At 36.3% G+C, this 20,004-nt stretch overlaps 1 protein-coding gene across 2 annotated transcripts in view; it reads right to left on the bottom strand.

The window, feature by feature from the left end:
* Positions 1-20,004, bottom strand: part of myo7aa (myosin VIIAa) — a gene marked incomplete at its 5' end in the record, with an annotated part of 52,028 nt that overhangs the window by 12,574 nt on the left and 19,450 nt on the right. For both annotated transcript variants that reach the window (XM_079824976.1, XM_079824975.1), the window contains 25 exons: positions 159-316; positions 644-768; positions 909-1,099; positions 1,941-2,110; positions 2,187-2,313; positions 2,416-2,533; positions 4,482-4,652; positions 4,852-5,079; positions 5,926-6,099; positions 6,565-6,684; positions 7,559-7,685; positions 8,384-8,511; positions 9,175-9,264; positions 9,380-9,556; positions 11,283-11,486; positions 11,772-12,089; positions 12,177-12,395; positions 12,480-12,564; positions 13,632-13,726; positions 14,281-14,373; positions 14,810-14,968; positions 16,141-16,278; positions 17,675-17,781; positions 18,494-18,629; positions 18,712-18,922. In XM_079824976.1, the coding sequence (XP_079681102.1) occupies positions 159-316; positions 644-768; positions 909-1,099; positions 1,941-2,110; positions 2,187-2,313; positions 2,416-2,533; positions 4,482-4,652; positions 4,852-5,079; positions 5,926-6,099; positions 6,565-6,684; positions 7,559-7,685; positions 8,384-8,511; positions 9,175-9,264; positions 9,380-9,556; positions 11,283-11,486; positions 11,772-12,089; positions 12,177-12,395; positions 12,480-12,564; positions 13,632-13,726; positions 14,281-14,373; positions 14,810-14,968; positions 16,141-16,278; positions 17,675-17,781; positions 18,494-18,629; positions 18,712-18,922 (3,869 nt within the window). The remainder of the gene's footprint in view (positions 1-158; positions 317-643; positions 769-908; positions 1,100-1,940; positions 2,111-2,186; positions 2,314-2,415; positions 2,534-4,481; positions 4,653-4,851; positions 5,080-5,925; positions 6,100-6,564; positions 6,685-7,558; positions 7,686-8,383; positions 8,512-9,174; positions 9,265-9,379; positions 9,557-11,282; positions 11,487-11,771; positions 12,090-12,176; positions 12,396-12,479; positions 12,565-13,631; positions 13,727-14,280; positions 14,374-14,809; positions 14,969-16,140; positions 16,279-17,674; positions 17,782-18,493; positions 18,630-18,711; positions 18,923-20,004) is intronic.

Genomic DNA, 20,004 nt, shown 5'->3' with positions numbered 1-20,004 from the left:
TTAGTAGTACATAGTAGTTAAGGCCACCTACTATAAAGTGGGTCCAAAAAATGTTGGTATATAGAAAAAAAAGCCTATTTCAAGGCCCAGGTTAGCCCAAAACATGAAAAAAAAGATATGAAATCATATTTTTCATGCATCCCGGGTCTAAAGGATATCAATGAAAGCCATACAGGCCTCTTGGGAAAGTTCCTCATGGCCCACACACTTCTTCAGAAGGGCCTGTTTGATGGGTTCTCGAGTGCAGGTCCACAGTTTGTCCTTCCCACGGTTCTTGGTGATCATCACTCTACTGAGCGTGTGTTTGGGAGGGGGCCTGGATGAGTGGCGAGGGTCAATAAGGGTCATGGATATGCATTTGTATGAGTTAATTGTGTATATTAAGTGACTTCTTGTAACATTTAGAATGACCTGCAATGATTAATAGTGCACAATAATACCAGGAACATGTATTAAGTAAGAAAATAGGGACAATTTTGCATTGCTTTTAAATTGAAATAAAAAGTAAAGACTCCTGATTGCAGCATAACCTGCACAAATTAAAGCTCTATTCTTGTAGTCTTGTTTGACCAATATTACAGATAATGTTTTATATTGTATATAGAGACGATGTACAGTAGGGACAGAGGTGGTGTCTGTTCACCTGAAGTAGTCATATGAGAATTCCTCCAGAGTGTACGGCTTTATCCTCTCCTCCGTCTCCATTATAGGGACATGGGAAATCCGGATTGATTCCTGACGTTGGTCTGGTGTCATGGTAACCAAAGCCTGAGCCGTACAGTCACAGAGAGGGCACAAGGAAGAGAGGGAACATAACACAGGAACAGAGAATGTGAGTGGGTTTAAGAAGAGAAATTAATCATACAAGACTGAAACGACCCCTGAACATAATATAAAAAAATCAGTACCACAATATCAGGTGGAGGTCTAACGACTGTGGGCAGCACATAAACACAGTCGGCAGGGAAATCTCCTCTCTGTTTGGTTCTGTCGTTGATCCCGTGGGCCCAGCCTGATGTCATGACCTGCTCGCCCGTGTCCTGGTCCAGCAGAATGAGGTCGCCTTTTAGGAAGCTCAGGAACGTTGAATCATCGCCAGCTGATCAGGGAAAATGAGTTACAGAAGAGAACGGCTGTAAGTGATGCTAAAGAAATGTCAGTCAGAAATAAATAAAAAAATAAAAGTATTGTGTCCAGATAGGTTTATTTATTATTTTACAAAAATAATATTAACAAACCTTAATGGTCCTAAAATAGGATTTATTTTCTTTATGCATAACTAATTTCATATTATTGTATAATAATTGTATAAGGTCTCATGTCATTTGTCAGCATTAGTCAATGTATTAAATAAACATATTTTTTACAACATTTATTCATTTTTGTTCATGTTAGTTAATAATACAGTTGACCATTATTTGTTCATGTGAGTTCACAGTGAATTAACTAATGTTAACAAATACAACTTTCTATTTGAAAAAAATTTAGTAGTAAATCTTGAAATGAACATTGACATATTAATAAATGTAGTAGAAGTATTGTTAATTGTTAGTTAATGTTAACTAATGTAGTTAACTAATGTTAACAAATGAAACCTTATTGTAAAGTGTTACCATTTTCTTTTGATGTCGGACTGAAATATGACATGGGCCCTAAAATAGGCTTTATTATAATTTAACATTTATCTTTGATTTTGGGCTGATATGGGCCTTAGAATAGGCTTTATGTTCTTTTGCATAGTATAATTTCATATTTTTTTCTTTAGATTTTGGGTTGAAATATGATATATGCCTTAAATTAGGCTTTATTTTCTTATGCAAAACTTCTTAATTTTTTTTCTTTGATTATGTGCTGAACTATAATCAGGACTTGTATCTATCATTTAAATGAAAGAAAAGGAGTAAAAGTCCATTGATACGATGTGTTTGTGCTTCTCTAACCTGGACTGGGGTTGTCTTGTAAGGCCACAACAAACTTGGATCTCTTCCTGAGACCCTCTAGGAAGGTTACCACAAGGTCCCGTATGTCCTCAGCATTATTAGAGGTGAACGTGTACTCGTCCCCTTTGATGGTGGCTAACGTGAAGCTCTGGGCCTGAAGCTTCCCCCCTCTGGAAAACACAGAGGCTTTTATCTTCAAAGCTCAATCATTTCAAACCTCCAAACAAGTCTCTCTGAAACCCGTACTTGCTGCTGGACACAGCGGTGATCTCTGGGAAAGAAAGCTCCAGAAGAACCTGCTCTTGCTCGTCCACAAAGTACACGCCTGTCCAGTTTACAGCCACTATCACGTCATTCTTGGGTAGGCTAGGACCTTCAGACAGAAACAAAATAGCAAGCTTAAAAAGTCATCTGTAAACATACAGCACAAGAACAATGTGCAATATTAATGCGACATAAATTGTGCAAGAACTACCTGAAAATTTAAAGGCCTCATAGAATCTTGAGAATAACAAAGGCCACTTATAACGAGCAAAATCCACGACTTCCTCCTTCACTTTCTGAGGGTCCACCCTCTTCTGTGTGTAGATACCCTACAGACACAACACAACGTGTTACTAACAATGGTAACACTTTACAATAGGGTCCAATTAGTTAACAAGTTAATGCATTAACTAACAATGCACAATACATTTGTTACAGTTTTCAGTTTTTATTCATCTTTGTTAACATTCATTGTTAGTTCATGTTAGCTGACGATCATAAATAATATTAACAGACACAAATTTAGATTTGAATAATGTATTAGTAAATGTTAAAATGTATTTTTTATTGTTAGTTATTGTTAACTAATATAGTTAACCTTATTGTAAAGTGTAATAACGTTATTGTAATAACGTCTTTCATTTTATTGTGATAATTAAAATATATCACTATGATTGAGTTCAGAATGGCATACTACCTACTGCTTTTGAAGGAAATTAACATGCAGTGTCTACACTGTGCATGGTGTTTATTATTTATATGCATGAAATACGACAGTACATCTGTAAAAATGTGCAGAATTCAACCAAAGTACACTGTGAGATACTGTATCCCACAATGCAATGGGCTGAATTGACTTTCCATTTCCATTGTGACGAATGAACCGACAGTAATATAAGCAGTGTTTTATAACTCATCATTTTCTTGACTCTTTATTTGTCTGAACTGCCAAAAGTTATGAATTTTTACAAAATAAATTTTAATGTAAAATGCTAGTCTCACAAAAACATGTCTAGGACACATTTTATCCCAAAAATTAAAACTAAAGAAATGTAAGATTTACATTTTTTTTTTGTATTTTGTGCAGAGAATGAGATTTAAAATATACTTAATTGTCTTAACAAATATTGAGACGAATATAGACAATCCTTATGATCCTAAAATAGTGCAATATATAATTTTATAAAAAAAATATATTTTTATTTTGGCTACGTCCTGGGCCTTTATTTTCTTAATGAATTTTTTTTTTCGTCCATTGAAGCCTTTTTGAGGATTTTTGTTTTAAAGCCTTTTCATGACAACTAATTTAATTCTCTTCATTTAAAATATTTATATTTTCTTTACATTTTGGGATGAAATATGACCTGGAGAAACCTTGACAGGTTTTGGGCATTTTCTCGACTGGACACCACTTGCTGAATGCAATTAGTGAAATCATGTGACACAATATAGTGTAATAATAAAATAAAACACATTACTCTTTGAAACATGTATCATGTCATACTGCATGCTATTTAAAAAAGCAAGCATCATACAGTATTGTATATACTACGTAGTATGCAGTAGATTAGTCTTACATTCCAAATATCACTTCTTAGGCCGGTTCACACCAAAAATGACAACTACAACGATAACTACATTAGCGCTCACACCAACAAACAATATTGTTCTGCTTATTCTAAGGGCATGCTCAGTTATGTCATCTGCCGCATTGGTTAATGTTTTATCATTCATCGGCTGTAAAGAATCGTGACAGTAATTCTAACGATATTGTTCTTCTGTGCCATCATTGTTCTAGTTGTGGTGTGGAATCTGATATTCTTTTACATTCAGAACGATTTTTACAACTATATCTTTATCGTTATTGTCATAGCAATCATTCTTGGTGTGAATGGGCCTTAAAGGGACAGTTCACCCAAAAAAGAAAATTCTGTCATAATTTACTCACCCTCAAGTTGTTCCAAACATGTATGAGATTCTTTCTTCTGCTGAACACAAAAGAAGACATTTTGAAGAATATGGGTACCCAAATATTTGATGGACCCTATTGACTTCCATAGTATGAAAAAAAAAAATACTATAGAAGTCAATGGGGCCCCATCAACTGTCTGGTTACCAACATTCTTCAAAATATCTTCTTTTGTGTTCAGCAGAAGAAAGAAACTCATACAGGTTTGGAACAGCTTGAGGGTGAGTAAACGATGACAGAATTTTCATTTTTGGGCGAACTATCCCTTTAAGTCCATTCATGTGACTGTTGAGATGAACTTTTGCCACCTTTTTGTGTGCAGCCATTATAAACTGAGCCCATCTCTCCACGGTTTTGGCCGAGCTGATATCTCTGTCCGGGATGTAGGATGGAATAAGACTTAACAGGCGTTCCACAAGGATCTCAGAACCGTAGTCCACGTAGTACTGTTGCGACGCCAGCTCCGCTAGATCCTCCTCCTCCCGGAAGAAGCAAGATACAGAAAGAGTGCAAGAAAAATAGATGTGCGAAGACAAATAAAAATAATAAAAAAGGATAAACAGAAGCATAGAGAAACAGAGACAAAAAGATGCAGAGAAAGAGAATATTCCCTCCTTAGAAACATAGTGTGAATGAAAACTCAATTTATTGGCTTGTTTCTGTGTCTGAGGTTCATACCCGATCACAGCGGTATTCGCCAAACTTGACGCCACGCACGATCTGCTGGTAGATGAGGTTTGTAGCGACGGCATCTTCCACTGGGTCGTGCCAGGGTGTGAATATCTCCTTTCTAAAGAACAGCCTCCAGGGGGCGTTGCGCTCCTGAGCGCCCTGCTCTTTGGCATACTGCTCACACTGAGAAACTGCGTCCATCACGTGATCATTACCGCTGCCCAGAGAGGAAACCTGCCACAAATAGAGCCCAAAAAGCTTTCTTAACAATGTAAAGCCTTACATATGAAATAACAGTCAGAATATATATAAATATATATATATATATATATATTTTTTTTTTTTTAATTGAACAGTTTATTGGGCTTTTATGGCTCATATAGTACGATATAGTAAGAATATGGAAAAGAAAAACACCTTAAATTTTATTCAGAGGCCCAAACTGAGCAACAAAAAAGCAATTTAGTGCAGATGCTGATATTTAGATAGCCAAAAAGTAAGATTCTAATAGCTTGTAATAAAAATGTGAGATCTTTATAACAGTATAGCACACTACTTACATAAAAAGCATATACATATCAGCTGTCATTCTATATCTGCCAATAATATGTCTTAGTAAAATAGGGATGAACAAATAAAGGTTCCTCAAAAGCCTTATGGATTATATTTGATACTCGAATTTTAACATGATTTTTATAAAAAATGATGTATGGATGATCAAGTAAAACAAAGTTGCTTCCGTCCAGTAAGTTTTCATCCTGAAATATTACTAGCAATATAAAAGTTATTCTTATGTTTACTTTATAAAAATCAGTAAAGACACGTGGACCTTAAGGTTTTTAGAATTACACTAAAAGGCCTTTTACTTGCTAATAAATGTACAAACTATCAATCAGACAGTGGAAAGCATGAAGTAAATTGCATGCAGCAGGTTTTTCCACAAGTTTTGGTCATGTTGATCATTTAGAAGCATTAGAAATGTGTGTGTCAATTATGATACTGTAGGTTTCATAGGGTTAAATGAACAACAGAAGAACACAATAACTGAACCAAAACGATCTTGGCTGTGAGTGTGTGTACCTTATCAAACAGAGCGATATACAGGGAGAAGCCGAATCGATCCTGAAGGCTGATCTTGTCGGACAGTGCGTTGCAGAGCTCCATGGCTGTGGTCGCAGAGTCCGTCAAAAGTGTTTTTGTGGTTCCGTCCATAAACGTCACAGGTAGCATTATTGGCTTCTTTGATTTTGTTGCCTTGGATAAAATTGTGAAAAGAAGATATCATACGGACTGCTTTTATTGTGTCTTTTGTCCTGGAGTTTGAGTCACTGTCAGTGTTTTTTGCATGGAAAAGAGCAGCAGAACTATACTGGTTATTAAAGGGATAGTTCACCCAAAAATGAAAATTAGCCCATAATTTATGACATTCTTCTTTCAGACGAATAAAATCGGAGTCATATTACAAAAGTCCAGGCTAATCCAAGCATTAGAATTGGATTTATAGTTGCTCTGTTTTTGAAGTCCATAAAAAGTGCATCTGTCCGTCAAATAACGTGCTCCACGCGGCTCCGGGGTGATAATAAAGGCCTTCTGAAGCGAATCGATGCGTTTGTGTAAGAAAAATATCCATATTTAAAACTTAATCATGTAAACTTTCATTTTTGGGTGAACTATCCCTTTAATAGAGCAGATATCATCAGTAAAATCGGTTATTGATACCTGAAGCTCTAGCCAAGATGGTGGTTGTGTTCTTGTTCCGTTCACAAACGTTCTCCTCAGTCTCTCCTCGCAATAGGGAGCATAACCCGGAGGACCCTCATTGATGAAGTTCCTCAGGTACTACAGGAAGACAGACAGACAGACATACTGAACTTTCAATAATCATAATCAATAACCATAATCATAATCATAATGGATCAGAATTGACCACCGTAAACTCACTGGAGCAAAACTAGAGCGATTTACTAATTGTTTACATCGTTTTAAGTAAATTGTGCGCAGAATATAATAATTTGTTCCCTCGTTTCGGTTTTTTTTTTTTGCCTTTACATTTTTGTTTATTATAAAAAGAAATGTAAATTGATTACAAAAACTGCCTACAGAGGCTTTGATTTTTAGTGTTGTAAGGCTTTGAGCAAGAATGTACCACAGAGAAGTCTTCTGACCAAATTGTAAGTAATTTAAAACACTTTTTAGGCCAGACTCAACTTACTTTACCTAAGAACCTGAGAATAATAAATAATAAAATTGTATAAAATATAATAATAATAATGCTTAATAATAAGCAAGGATCCCAATAAAGTGAAAGCACATGTACTTCTGTAATTAATTTTAACAGCAGTGAAATTTTTGGTAACACCCAATACCTAAACATAACAACAACCTTACTAACTATTAATAAGCAGTAATTAGGAGTTTATTGAGGCAAACGTAATAGTTAGACAATAGTGAGAATTGGACCCTAAACTAAAGTGTGATAAAAAAAATTTAACAACTTCAATAAAAATTCAATATCAAGTTTCAAATAAATGTGCACAGATTTGAGTAAGTACCTAAATATTTACCAGACATAATCAAAGTATTTGTCTGTGGTTGAAATATCACAGATGGACTGATCACAGATACAACTACATGTTAAAAGAGGAAACGCGAAGGGAAGATAATGTGAAGAGTGACAAAAGAAAAGAGTTTAAAAATTACCAGAATTTCTCACCTTCACAAACTTCTCAGAGGGTGCGAAGCAGCCGACACACAGAGACATGAGGATCCAGCCGCGGGCGTGACTGCTTTTAGAGGGATTCTGGGTCAGCTGCTTACAGATCTGACAGTAGATCTCATCTCTGTAAGAAACAGCAGGAAGAGGATTGTTTAAGGTTGTTTGGGAGTGATGAATCAATACACACACACACACACACACACACACACACACACACACACACACACACACACACACACACACACACACACACACACACACACACACACACACACACACACACACACACACACACACACACACACACACACACACACACACACACACACACACACACACACACACACACACACACACACTTGGTTTATGGGGACTTTCTGTAGGCATTATGATTTTTATGCTGTACAAACTGTATTGTCTATCCCCTAACCCTGGCCCTAAACCTCACAGAAAACTTTCTGCATTTTTAGATTTTCAAAAAACATCATTGTGTATGATTTATAAGCTGTTTTCCTCATGGGGACTAAAAATGAAGAATACCTGGTTGGGGGATACCTGAAACACAAACACCAATGTGTGTGTGTGTGTGTGTGTGTGTGTGTGTGTGTGTGTGTGTGTGTGTGTGTGTGTGTGTGTGTGTGTGTGTGTGTGTGTGTGTGTGTGTGTGTGTGTGTGTGTGTGTGTGTGTGTGTGTGTGTGTGTGTGTGTGTGTGTGTGTGTGTGTGTGTGTGTGTGTGTGTGCGTGTGTGTATGTACGTACACATATATATTTCTTAATTTTTTTGAGTGATACATTATGTTTTCTCATATCCATTGTCTGACCTCAAGCCTGGGCGAAGGATGCCATTGCCGATGATAAAGTGTAGCTTCTCCAGATTGGATGTGGGTCGGTCCTCCAGCATGCTGTTTCCATGGACTGTATATTCACCATCATTCAGACGCTTGGTCACCTAGAGAGAAAAAAAAGAGGAAAATACTTTAAAATCAGGATCAGGGTTGAAATTAACAAAATACATCAGATAAAGCTGGAAATATAAAAGCGATTTGTTTAAAAAAAAATTAAAAATAATACAATCCACCAAAATAGCCACACCAAAGATGGACATTTGAATGATATGGTTGCTTTTAGATACAACTGTACACTCATTTAAATAAACATTTAAATAAAGTCTGAAGTTTAATAGCTGTAGTAATGGCCAAAGTTAATGAAACAATTTGTCTTCTTTGAAGTCAAGCTGGCCGGTTATTTTTCTTAAACAAAATATTTGGTCCAAGTTCCACACTGATCACTTCATTTTTAATGCACCGAGAACAGGTGTCTACCTTTGTATAAAATGCCATGTGTCCATTTTATATAAAGATCTATGGTTATTTTATCCAGTGACTCACTTTTGGTGGCTGTGGTTTCATTCAGTTAATTATGTTTTTGTGAAGGAGAGTCTATGACTCCTAACAACCTATTTTGCTGACAGTGGAATGAATATTTGCATAGCAGGGACTCAATCAATGTCTTAAATGGGTCACCGAGTTCAAAAACTAAAAGAGAGCTTGTAGAAAAGAGGGAATAAGGACGTGTACCGTGATAAAGTCACCATGGTAACCGCATCACTCACCTCCTCTGTAATCTTCGACTTCTTCTTCAGGGTGAGCGACACCAGCTTGTGACGCACACTGCTCTTTTTGTGACTGTCAATGTGAGTGTTCTGTGAGAGATGGACGCGAAGTGACTTATAAATCATGAAAACATGCATTAATGTTGCCTCATTTGCCCCAGTGTATTAGTAATCTTCTCCTTCACTCGTTCTTTGACTAAAGTACCTCTCCTTCTCCCTGCAGAGCCTGCAGCTCTCTCTTGTAGGTTTTCTTGCCAAGTGTCTCGTAGATCTTGGTCATGACAGGAATCTTCTCGCTGCCGTCGCTGATGGCTGTGTGATATTTGGGTTCTGGAAGGTCACCCATGAACCGGAGAATCGTGATCCACACGGCCAGAGCTGCCTGAAGGACGAGAAGTAGACAAACATTTATATATGAACAATTAAATGTCATTAATATCATATCCCATATCATATCATATCAAGTCATCATATTTTCATTAAAAAGATTCAATATTTACCTTTTATTAGACAATATTTAATCAAATGTATTTAAATGTATATAAGTTATTATACTGTGTATCTACTGTATTTATCTATATCTATAGTATATCACATTTATATACACAGATCAGGCATAACATTATGACCTAATATTGTGTTGGTCCCCCTTTTGCTGCCAAAACAGCCCTGACCCGTCGAGCCATGGACTCCACTAGACCCCTGAAGGTGTGCTGTGGTATCTGGCACCAAGATGTTAGCAGCAGATCCTTTCAGTCCTGTAAGTTGCAGGGTGGGGCCTCCATGGATCGTACTTATTTGTTCAGCACATCCCACAGATGCTCGATTGGATTGAGATATGGGGAATTTGGAGGCTAAGTCAGCACCTCAAACTCATTGTTGTGCTCCTCAAACCATTCCAGAACCATTTTTGCTTTGTGGCAGGGTGCATTATCCTGCTGAAAGAGGCCACAGCCACCAGGGAATACCGTTTCCATGAAAGGGTGTACATGGTCTACAACAATGCTTAGGTAGGTGGTAAGTGTCAAAGTAACGTCCACATGGATGGCAGGACCCAAGGTTTCCCAGAAAAATCATTGGCCAAAGCATCAAACTGCCTCTGCCGGCTTGCCTTCTTCCCATAGTGCATCCTGGTGCCATGTGTTCCCCAGGTAAGCGACGCACACGAACCCGGACATCCACGTGATGTAAAAGAAAATGTGACTCATCAGACCAGGCCACCTTCTTCCATTTTTCTGTGATCCAGTTCTGATGCTCACATGCCCACTGTTGGCGCTTCCGGCGATGGACAGGGGTCAGCATGGGCACCCTGACTGGTCTGCGGCTATGCAGCCCCGTACGCAACAAACTGCGATGCACTGTACATTCTGACACCTTTCTATCGCTCCCCACGTGCATCAATGAGCCTTGGCCGCCCATGACCCTGTTGCCGGTTCACCACTGTTCCTTCCTTGGAGCACTTTTGATAGATACTGACCACTGCAGACTGGGAAGTTTTGGAGAAGACCAGTTTTGGAGATGCTCTGACCCAGTTGTCCAGCCATCACAATTTGGCCCTTGTCAAACTTGCTCAAATCCTTACGCTTACCCATTTTTCCTGCTTCTAACACATCAACTTTGAGGAAAAAATGTTCACTTGCTGCCTAATATATCCCACCCACTAACAGGTGTCGTAAAGAAGAGATAATCAGTGTTATTCACTTCACCGGTCATATTGTTATGCCTGATCTGTTAAAAAAATATATATATATATATATATATATACTGTATATATAATTGGTATATATTTTAATATATACTACATGTATATATTTAAAATATATTTAACATATTAGTATTTCACTTTTTACATTTTATTTAGAAAATATTCATTAACACTGTATATAAATAGCTTTTCATATATATTTTTCAATAACGATAAATATTGAATATATATTCATTCACAATTATATACATTTTATTAAAACATGTATATTTATATAAAATATACATTTACATTTGTTTAAAAAAAGCTATATATATATGTTTTTAATATATAGTATTTATATAAATATTGAATAGATGATAGATAGTTTGTGTTTGAGTGTCATAAGTCAAAGGTCACATACCAGCTGATCTCCTTCATCTTCATGAAACAGTAATGGCTGTTTGAGCGGGCGGCGCACATAAGTGTGAGTGGTCGTGCCCTGAAAATATGTGGCGGAGTATTTTGCAAATTTGTACTCCGACAAGTCCTCCACATCATCCTCTGGGAGAGGGAGAGATTCATCCAGGTCTTCCTCCTCAAGCTCCCTGTGTGTTCGCTCCAGGTCCTGAGGAAAACACAATTACACACTGGAGCTTAGTTAATCAACTCATTAATGAGGTGAGGGATCAGTTAATCAGCTGGTTAATTAGTTCAGCTTGTGTCTCTGGAAACTAAAGGTGTGTTCGGCTGCAGCTGGATTTAACCAACTTTGATGGCGGCGTCTCAAGTCTAACAAAATAACTAGCCAGCATGCACTGCTTCAAGTTAGATGCAGATCTATCGGCGCAGTGCCACATGAAGCCGAACACACCTAGTTTAGATTGTAAAAGCGACAGATCCACATCCTCACCTCAAACCCAGCAGGCGCTTGACCCTCCTGACCAGGGAACGAGTTTGTGGTTCCCAAAAAGCCAAACATCTTGTCCACCATATCAGAATCGTTGACCGGCTCATGTCGTGCTTTCTCCATCTGGTCCAACATGTCCTTTTTCCTCCGCGCCTCCTCTCGGTCCTTCTTCTCGCGCTCGGCATCCTCTCGTGCCAGCAGCGCCAATCTTTCCTGGTGCTTCTTTTCGGCTTCTTCTTTGGCCTTCCTGGCACTCATCTGGTTCCTAAACTTCTGCTCCTCAGCCAAGCGCATCTTCTCCGCTTCCAAACGCCGCCGGTACTGAGATGGATGGAAAAACAGAGTGATGCGTTTTCAATATCGTAATATCGTATATCGTAATCTACAAATAAATCCGGTCAAACTCACCTCTCCTTTGAGTCTTTTGTAGAGTCGGCGGGCGATCATTCCCCTCGTATATGCCTGGATGGTGATGACGGCCCAAAGACGGTGTCGAAATGCCCGCCGCACCAGATATCCTCTGCAGCGGCCCTCGAAAAGGGTGATTCTCTGCCGTGTAACATGGTACGTCTGGTAGAGTTTGCGAGATCGATACAATGCCTGCAAACGTGAGAAACCCCCGCGCATCTACGAGACGGGAAATGAGTGTTAAGATACTGGACGGCAGCAATTGCACATAGTTGTCAGTATATGAGAATGTTTGAGACCAACCGCTCCGTAGTTCTTCCGGCAGTTATAACCTCTCCATGTTTTCTGGATCATCAAGGCTGATTTCTTCAACTTCAAGAAGTTGGATCTGTGGGAAAGATGACAATGTTTTTTTATTCTGTTTGATGCACATTTCAGCACAAAAACGTGTCTTAATCACAAACCACCTGCAATACAGTTTAAACTAGAAATTTCAGCCGAAAAAAAAATTATTTCAGCAAACAAAAATATGTGTCCGGAATTTTTGTTTTTTGTTTTTGAGGGTCCAAATCATTGATACAAAGTCAAAATTGGCTACATTTAGGACCCTATCATACACCCGGCGTGATGCTGGTGTTTTTTTTTTACTAGTTTCAGTCCGACACAGTTATAATTTTCATGTCTAACGCCACGTTGTTTAAATAGCAAATGCCCATCTATTTGCCCATGGCTGTGCTGATCTGAAAATGAGGTGTGTTAAGTTTGAGGCAACTGAACAAAAACCTGGTCTAAAGTCAATAGCGCAGTATTTTTTTGTGTTTGTGTATTTTTGTTAGTAATATGCACCTATATGCGGAAGCACAACGCACGTACACTCTGCTTATTGCACACACAGGGACGCGCAGCAGCACACAAACAATTTTAAATATTAAAAATAAAAGATTCCTCTCTGGAGAAGCGTTCAGTCTTTCCCCTCTCAAATTCAGCCATGTAAATAGTGAATCCTCTGATTGGTTTATTGCACGCTATGCCCAAAACACACCCATGACTCATTAAGAGATAGGTACAACCCTTTTGGACCATGCGCCGGATGGGTTGATTAAAGGTTTAACATTCTGCATAAATAATTCTAGTATTTAAATATTTTACATCAATGTATATTCTACCAATGATGAAACTGTGCTAGATGGCCAGTGCTGAGCCAGTGTGCAGAAATGTATGACAATGATTTTTATATAAAGGCATATATACATTTTATAGCAATCAAGGCAGCAGGAATTCATCAAATCATGATAAGATGAAGTTTATGTGGTGTGTTTGTGCCGTTATCTGATTTGCATAAGTCAATCAAACAACACAGAGCACAAATGCAAATAAACAGTGGGCGTAATTCATTTGCAGCATATTCCCCCAGAGTTCTTGCAACACACACTAAACATCAGCAGTCATTCGTACCTGTCCTTGAATCCTCTGACAACTTTCTGAATGAGAATGACCTTATCAGTTATGGCCTTGTCTCTCTCGATTTCCAGCAGCATGTCATGGTGGTCCTGACAAAGGTAGAGAAGTATTGAAAGGACACAATAACTAACTATAAACTTAAACATTCTCCTGTGATGTTCCATTGATCATTAGATCATTTAATAAGCCTCATATTGATCTGTATCTGTCTGGTGTCGTTACTTCCTGTCAACGTGTATTGACACTGCCCTCTCTTCCTTCCTGCTGAGTGGGATTTCCTGTTTAAGAGAACTGGAAGGTGTGATAAAACCTAATCCCTGGAAAACTTGTGCTGGCAGTTTAGTAATGGACAAGCTAGTTCCTGATCTTTGACCTCTGGCTGAAGGCAGCGTTTCCGGCAGCAGAAAAACACACCGAATATTGAGGTCAATATTGTTTGAGTTTAACACAACTGCATAAACCCCCCTGATGTGGTTTTTAACAGCAACAACAATGAGCTTGTTTTTCCATATTTTTCATATTTTAATTTATTATGTAAATATTGCCTTCTGTTGTTGATTGTGAAAAGCATTTCATAAATGGTCTCCTATTGTTTTAAGTAGTTGGTAGTTCTATAAGAAGATATGAGCTCTGCTTTAAGTACCTTCAGGAATATCTTTGTTTTTCCCATTTGCCAATCATCATCACGGCCCAATACTGCTTCAGCGATACGCTGACAGGTTCCTCTTAGGTCCTCCTAAAACGAAAAAAAAAAAAAGACCACAAATAGTCAAGAAAGCATAATAATATGAGGGTAGATGACAAACTGTGGTGAACCCCAAGATAAATTATATATTATAGTATATAGACACTGTAGTGTGTGGATATATATATATATATATATATATATATATATATATATATATATATATATATATATATATATATATATTTATATATATATATATGGAGTCACACCGTATTATTGAAAATACTTTAATATTTACAAGATAAAAAATGTATGACGTTTTTGTTTGAGAACAGTAAAATTAAAAAATGTTATGCACACTTCCCACTAACCAAACACAAGGCCTTCATTATAACAAAAAAAGTATATTAAGGACATGCAATGACACTGCATTTCCTTTGTACAAGTAAGAGAATTTCTCGAAACAGTGAATTCATTAACTCACCTGTTTGTAAGCAGGTTTCACTCCAGGCATCAAAACACGATATCGGTCCACAAACTCGACGAAAGTGTAGCGGATGGGGTATCCGGCCCGGCGAATCCGGATGGTTTCCATCATTCCAGAATACCGGAGCTGCCTCACACACAGCTCAAGATCAAAGAGCTGGAGAAAGATGGAGAAATTATGACATAAAAATCTCTTAAAATTCAACATTTGGTGGCAACTTTAAAATAACTATCATTTGCGAAGAAAAACTGTCTTACAAATTTTAACGCAGTGTATTGTTTTATGTGAATGAGTAGGCTCAATGATTCTCACATCAGTTTAAAGCAAAGACTCTAGGCAAATACACCCATTAGGCAAACGTCTTGTGGACACATATCTATTGTGTGTTTCGAGGCCTTTTAAAACACTTTTTTTCCCCCTCAAAAACCATGCATAAACATTTTTCTCTCAAAAATACAAGCATGTACATACATGATGAATACAGTGTAATTACACTTTTGCCATTAATGTGTTTATAAGCAACTGAAAAAAACACGAATGTAAGAGCATGTCAAAACTTCTAAAGGGCCCCAAAACAGCTCAGACTCCTAGGGGTTAATAACATTAACAAACATTATAACACTAAACAGGTCATTAAATGTACATTCTTGAAGCTGAAAATACAAGACACTTAATTTAACACAAACTTTGCTATTTTTTAACTTACTGAAGAAAATGAATATACTGTAATATGTTCCCATATAGTTAAACAGTGTAAAATAAGACAAAAGCAAATCAGAATCAGAATCAGAAAGAGCAATAGCAATATCAATACATAAATAAACACATAGAAGATATTACATTCAAGAAAAGATTACCTTTATAAGTTGAAAAACATTCCAATATATGTTCTATACTGACAATTTTAAGTGTTGACATCAGTATTTTTATTCTCCATTAACATCAGTTAAGCTATAGGCTAACACTTTACAGAAAGGTTTAATTTGTTAACATTGTTAATAATATTATATTAGGAAACATGAACAATGTATAATACTTCTACAGCATTTATTCATCTTAATGTTAATTTCTACTAATAATTTTTTTAAATCAAAAGTTTTAGCTGTTAGCATTAGTTAATGCACTGTGAACTCACATGAACAAACAATGAACAATTGTATTTTTTATTAACTAACATTAACCAACGTTAGCAAATGCTGTAAAAATATATTGCTCATAGTTAGTTAATGTTACCTATTGCATTAATTAATGGTAACAAATGAAACCTTATTGTAGGTGTTAGTTATGGTTTACCATTCTAGCTCTAGAGTAATGCTGGTTTAACTCACCATGGGTTTCTTGTACTCATTGGGTTTGATGCAACGCACGAAGAACGGCTGACACACACTCAACGTCCGCATCAACAGCTCCAGAGAGCGCTTGAATTGACTGCTCAGTGTCGGGGAACGTTTTCTGGTCTCCGCCCCCTGTGCATCAGGAAACACACACACACAGAAGAACATGGGATGCACTTTAAAAAGAAGGCCAGGAAGAGTGGTGAGCAGAGGTCAGGAGGACTACTTTTAGGGTGAACCTGTCAAGAGACGACTGGGTTCATTTTGATTTGAAATATTTGCTTTTGTTTGTTCCCTCTGTTCAGAGTTCTTTCATCCTTAAACGGGAAACGGTCTCACCTCAGGAACTGTGCTGGACAGATATACATTTTTTTTTCTAGACAGATGCTGGTCATATTATTTCTGTCTACTTAGGAGAACAAAAAAGGTGGAAAGGGTTAAAGCTCAAACTGGGTTGTGCCAGAAAAAAAGTGAATGACATTTAGGGCTCATAAAAAGCTAGACACTTCTAGTGGTGTTTGTCAATGCCAACCTGCTCCCATGATGCTAGGTTGTTGTGGGTGGTTGCCAGGAAGTTGCTATGCGGTTATCAAAGTGTTCTGATGATTGCTATGCAGTTGTTAAGAAAAGACTGACTTCCACACTATATAGTAGGTGAAAAACAATATGTGAGCCAAGTAGTATTTCCGAATTCATAGTATTCATAAAAAAGTAGGTGAAAAGTATCCGGACACAAAGTTTGAACACAAAGTTTCTCAGGGGAACACAAAAGTTTTGTGAAGGAATGCAAAAGCATTGAAATATATGTTTCCATCACCATGTCCCGTGTGTTACAATAGAAGAAACAGTTATTTTAAATCATAATAATATTTCACAACATTACTGTTTTACTGTATTTTTTATCAAATAAATGCAGCCTTGGTGAGTAGAAGGGATCTAATAGGCAAAAATAGCAAATAAATAGCAGACTAATATGACGTTAGTCTTTTTTTCACCTTCATTTACTGACAAGCGCTAGTAATTCTCATTCACCTCATGTCATATTAGCAAAAACACTAGAAGCAGGTGCAGTGTATCTACTGCTAGCAGCATGAACTATGTATTAGTTACAGTAAACTACTAGTCTTTTACCACGATTTTACCTTATGGAGTGAAACTGCTTTGCCAAGACTGTCACCATACACATAACCACACAAAAACTGGGACCACATTTCACAAACACAGAAAGAAAGAGGGAAGCATGTATGGGAACTAATCCATCCAACCGTAATATTAAAATAGATTTGTAATATTCAAAGACATTTGACTTTTTTTTAAAAATACTATGGTAATAGCGCGTTTTTTAAGATAATATTTCTGTATTTTCGAACTACCATAGGTGGTAACAATTATAGCATTACCATCTGATATCATCACTGTATCGTGGTATCATCACTTGTGAGGGAGTGTTGAAATAATCAAGTAAAGACTATAGTATAGAAAAGACTATAAGACTATAGTAAAGACCAAAATGAGATGGAGACGTTACCATAGCAACGTCCGCCTGAAAGATCTGCTTGATGAATTTGTTTTTGGAGGAGTGCACAAGCTGAATGATGTCACCGTGCAGGGTGTCTCGATTCTTCTCCAGAAAACCTGCAGACACATAAAAACATTTATTATCATGCACATACAGTAACTATTAACTACTGTACATCAGTGCTCGGATGCTCTGGGTGGTTTCTAGGGTGTTGCTAGGAGTTTTTTTAATGGCTTAAGTCTATACAGTGCTGAAGAATGCAATGTTTTTCATATTTTCCATGTTTAAGTCCAATCATTTAGAAAAGCAATTTACACTCAAATGTGATGCATATTTGCAAGTCATACATAAATGAAACTTGTAGGAAACATATACGATTTCTTCCAATTAAAAAAAGTGCAGTTTGCAGTGATTTTAAATAATCATATTTTCGAAATGCATTTATTCAAAACTATTACATTTATTCAGATAAATAGTACGAACAGGGTTGAAATATGACTAGCTGTGGAACAAGCAATATTCATTTAGTTACAATGTATGAGACTGAAACAGTGAATTAATTGATGATAAATATAAACCTGGTTATGGTATATTTAAAACACATTCATGTTATTAGTACGATAAGGAACATTTTATTTGTTTAATACCAGTTTCATTTATGCATGACTGACAAATATGCATTACATTTAGTTTATTAATTTATGTTAAAACTGTGTAATACATTTTTTAAATACAATTATGCAATACATAAATCTTACATTTAGGCCTAGATTTTTGAGAGTAGATTGAATGCATTTGAATAGCATGTATTATATGAAGGATACCTACCTCTGGTTTCATAGTAGACCACACCAGCAAAGTGCTGGATGCCAAACTGTGTTTCATAAGTGTTTTTAGGTGGAATGTAGTTGGTATTGAGTTTGTGTTGAGAGTTGAGTTTGTTCAGCATGGTGGTGTCTGTACCCTGAGACATGACAAAGAAACGTTCAGCATGAGCACAGGATACAGTGTGTGAACGAACAGTACAAATCAGCGATCTCTCTCACCTTGGGAAACTTGCTCTCCTCGTCAATGAGAGAGATGATATTCATGGGCTTTATGGCGATCATGTCCAAGGCGTCCTGGTTGTCAGTGAACTCAATGTGCTGCCAGTTTATGTTCTCAAGGTTATATTCTTCCTGCTCCAGCTTGAAAACATGACGGACGAAGAATTGCTGCAGGTTTTCATTGGCAAAGTTGATACACAACTGCTCAAAGCTGGAGGAGAGATACAGCTGCATGAGCGCCACAAATCACACTACTCAAATACATACATTATGAAGATACATATCAGGAGATGCCTAAACATTTCAGATGGGTGTGATATTATTACATTTATTAAACAGTATTAAATATATAATTGATCAATTATTAAATACAATGATTATTCATTTAAAATATTTAATTTTAAATAATATATTAATTTGTATTAAATGCATTCATTAATGTATTATTTTTTAAATATATAAAGTATTATTAAAGCAAATTATTTTTTTATATTAATTAATATATCAATCATTATAAAATATATCAATCCATTAAGTGATTTTATTAAACATGATTACATACATTAATAATTAATTGTTACATATCATTATTATTCATTTAATATATTTAATAATGATTGATATGTTAATTACAATTAAATGTATTCATTGATTATTTTATTTTAAATATATTTTATTATTAAATATAAAATAATTAGGGCTGTCAAACGATTAATCTATTAATAAAACGATTAAATTAAAAATAAAAGTTTGTTTACATAATATATGTGTGTGTACTGTGTATAATTATTATGTAAATGTGAATACACACACATACATGTATATATTTAAGAAATATTTACATGTATATACTGTATATATATATTTATATTATATATAAATATTAATATTTATATATAAATCTAACAATTGTTTCTTAAATATACACATGCTTGTGTGTGTATTTATAATACATAATAATTTTACACAGTACACATACATAAATTATGTAAACACAAACTTTTATTTTGGATGCAATTAATCGTGATTAATCATTTAACAACACTAAAATCAACACTAATTTATCATTCAAACATTTAATAATTAATTAAAACAATATCTCCCAGTTTCACAGACCAGGTTCAAACCTAGTCCCAGATTAAAATACATGTCTGAGCTCTTTTAAATGAAAGCAACTTGCTCTGCCAAATCTTAAAATATGTCAATGCCATTTTTTTTTTTGTCTCAAGATGCACACCAGGAAAAGCACGTTTATAAAAAAAATACTTAAATGTCCTAATTGATCTAAGGCCT

Source organism: Gobio gobio (genome assembly GCF_949357685.1).
Source record: "Gobio gobio genome assembly, chromosome: 9".
NCBI lineage: Eukaryota > Metazoa > Chordata > Actinopteri > Cypriniformes > Gobionidae > Gobio > Gobio gobio.
Note: the sequence above shows the minus strand (reverse complement) of the source record. Positions and strands in the feature narration are given on the sequence as shown.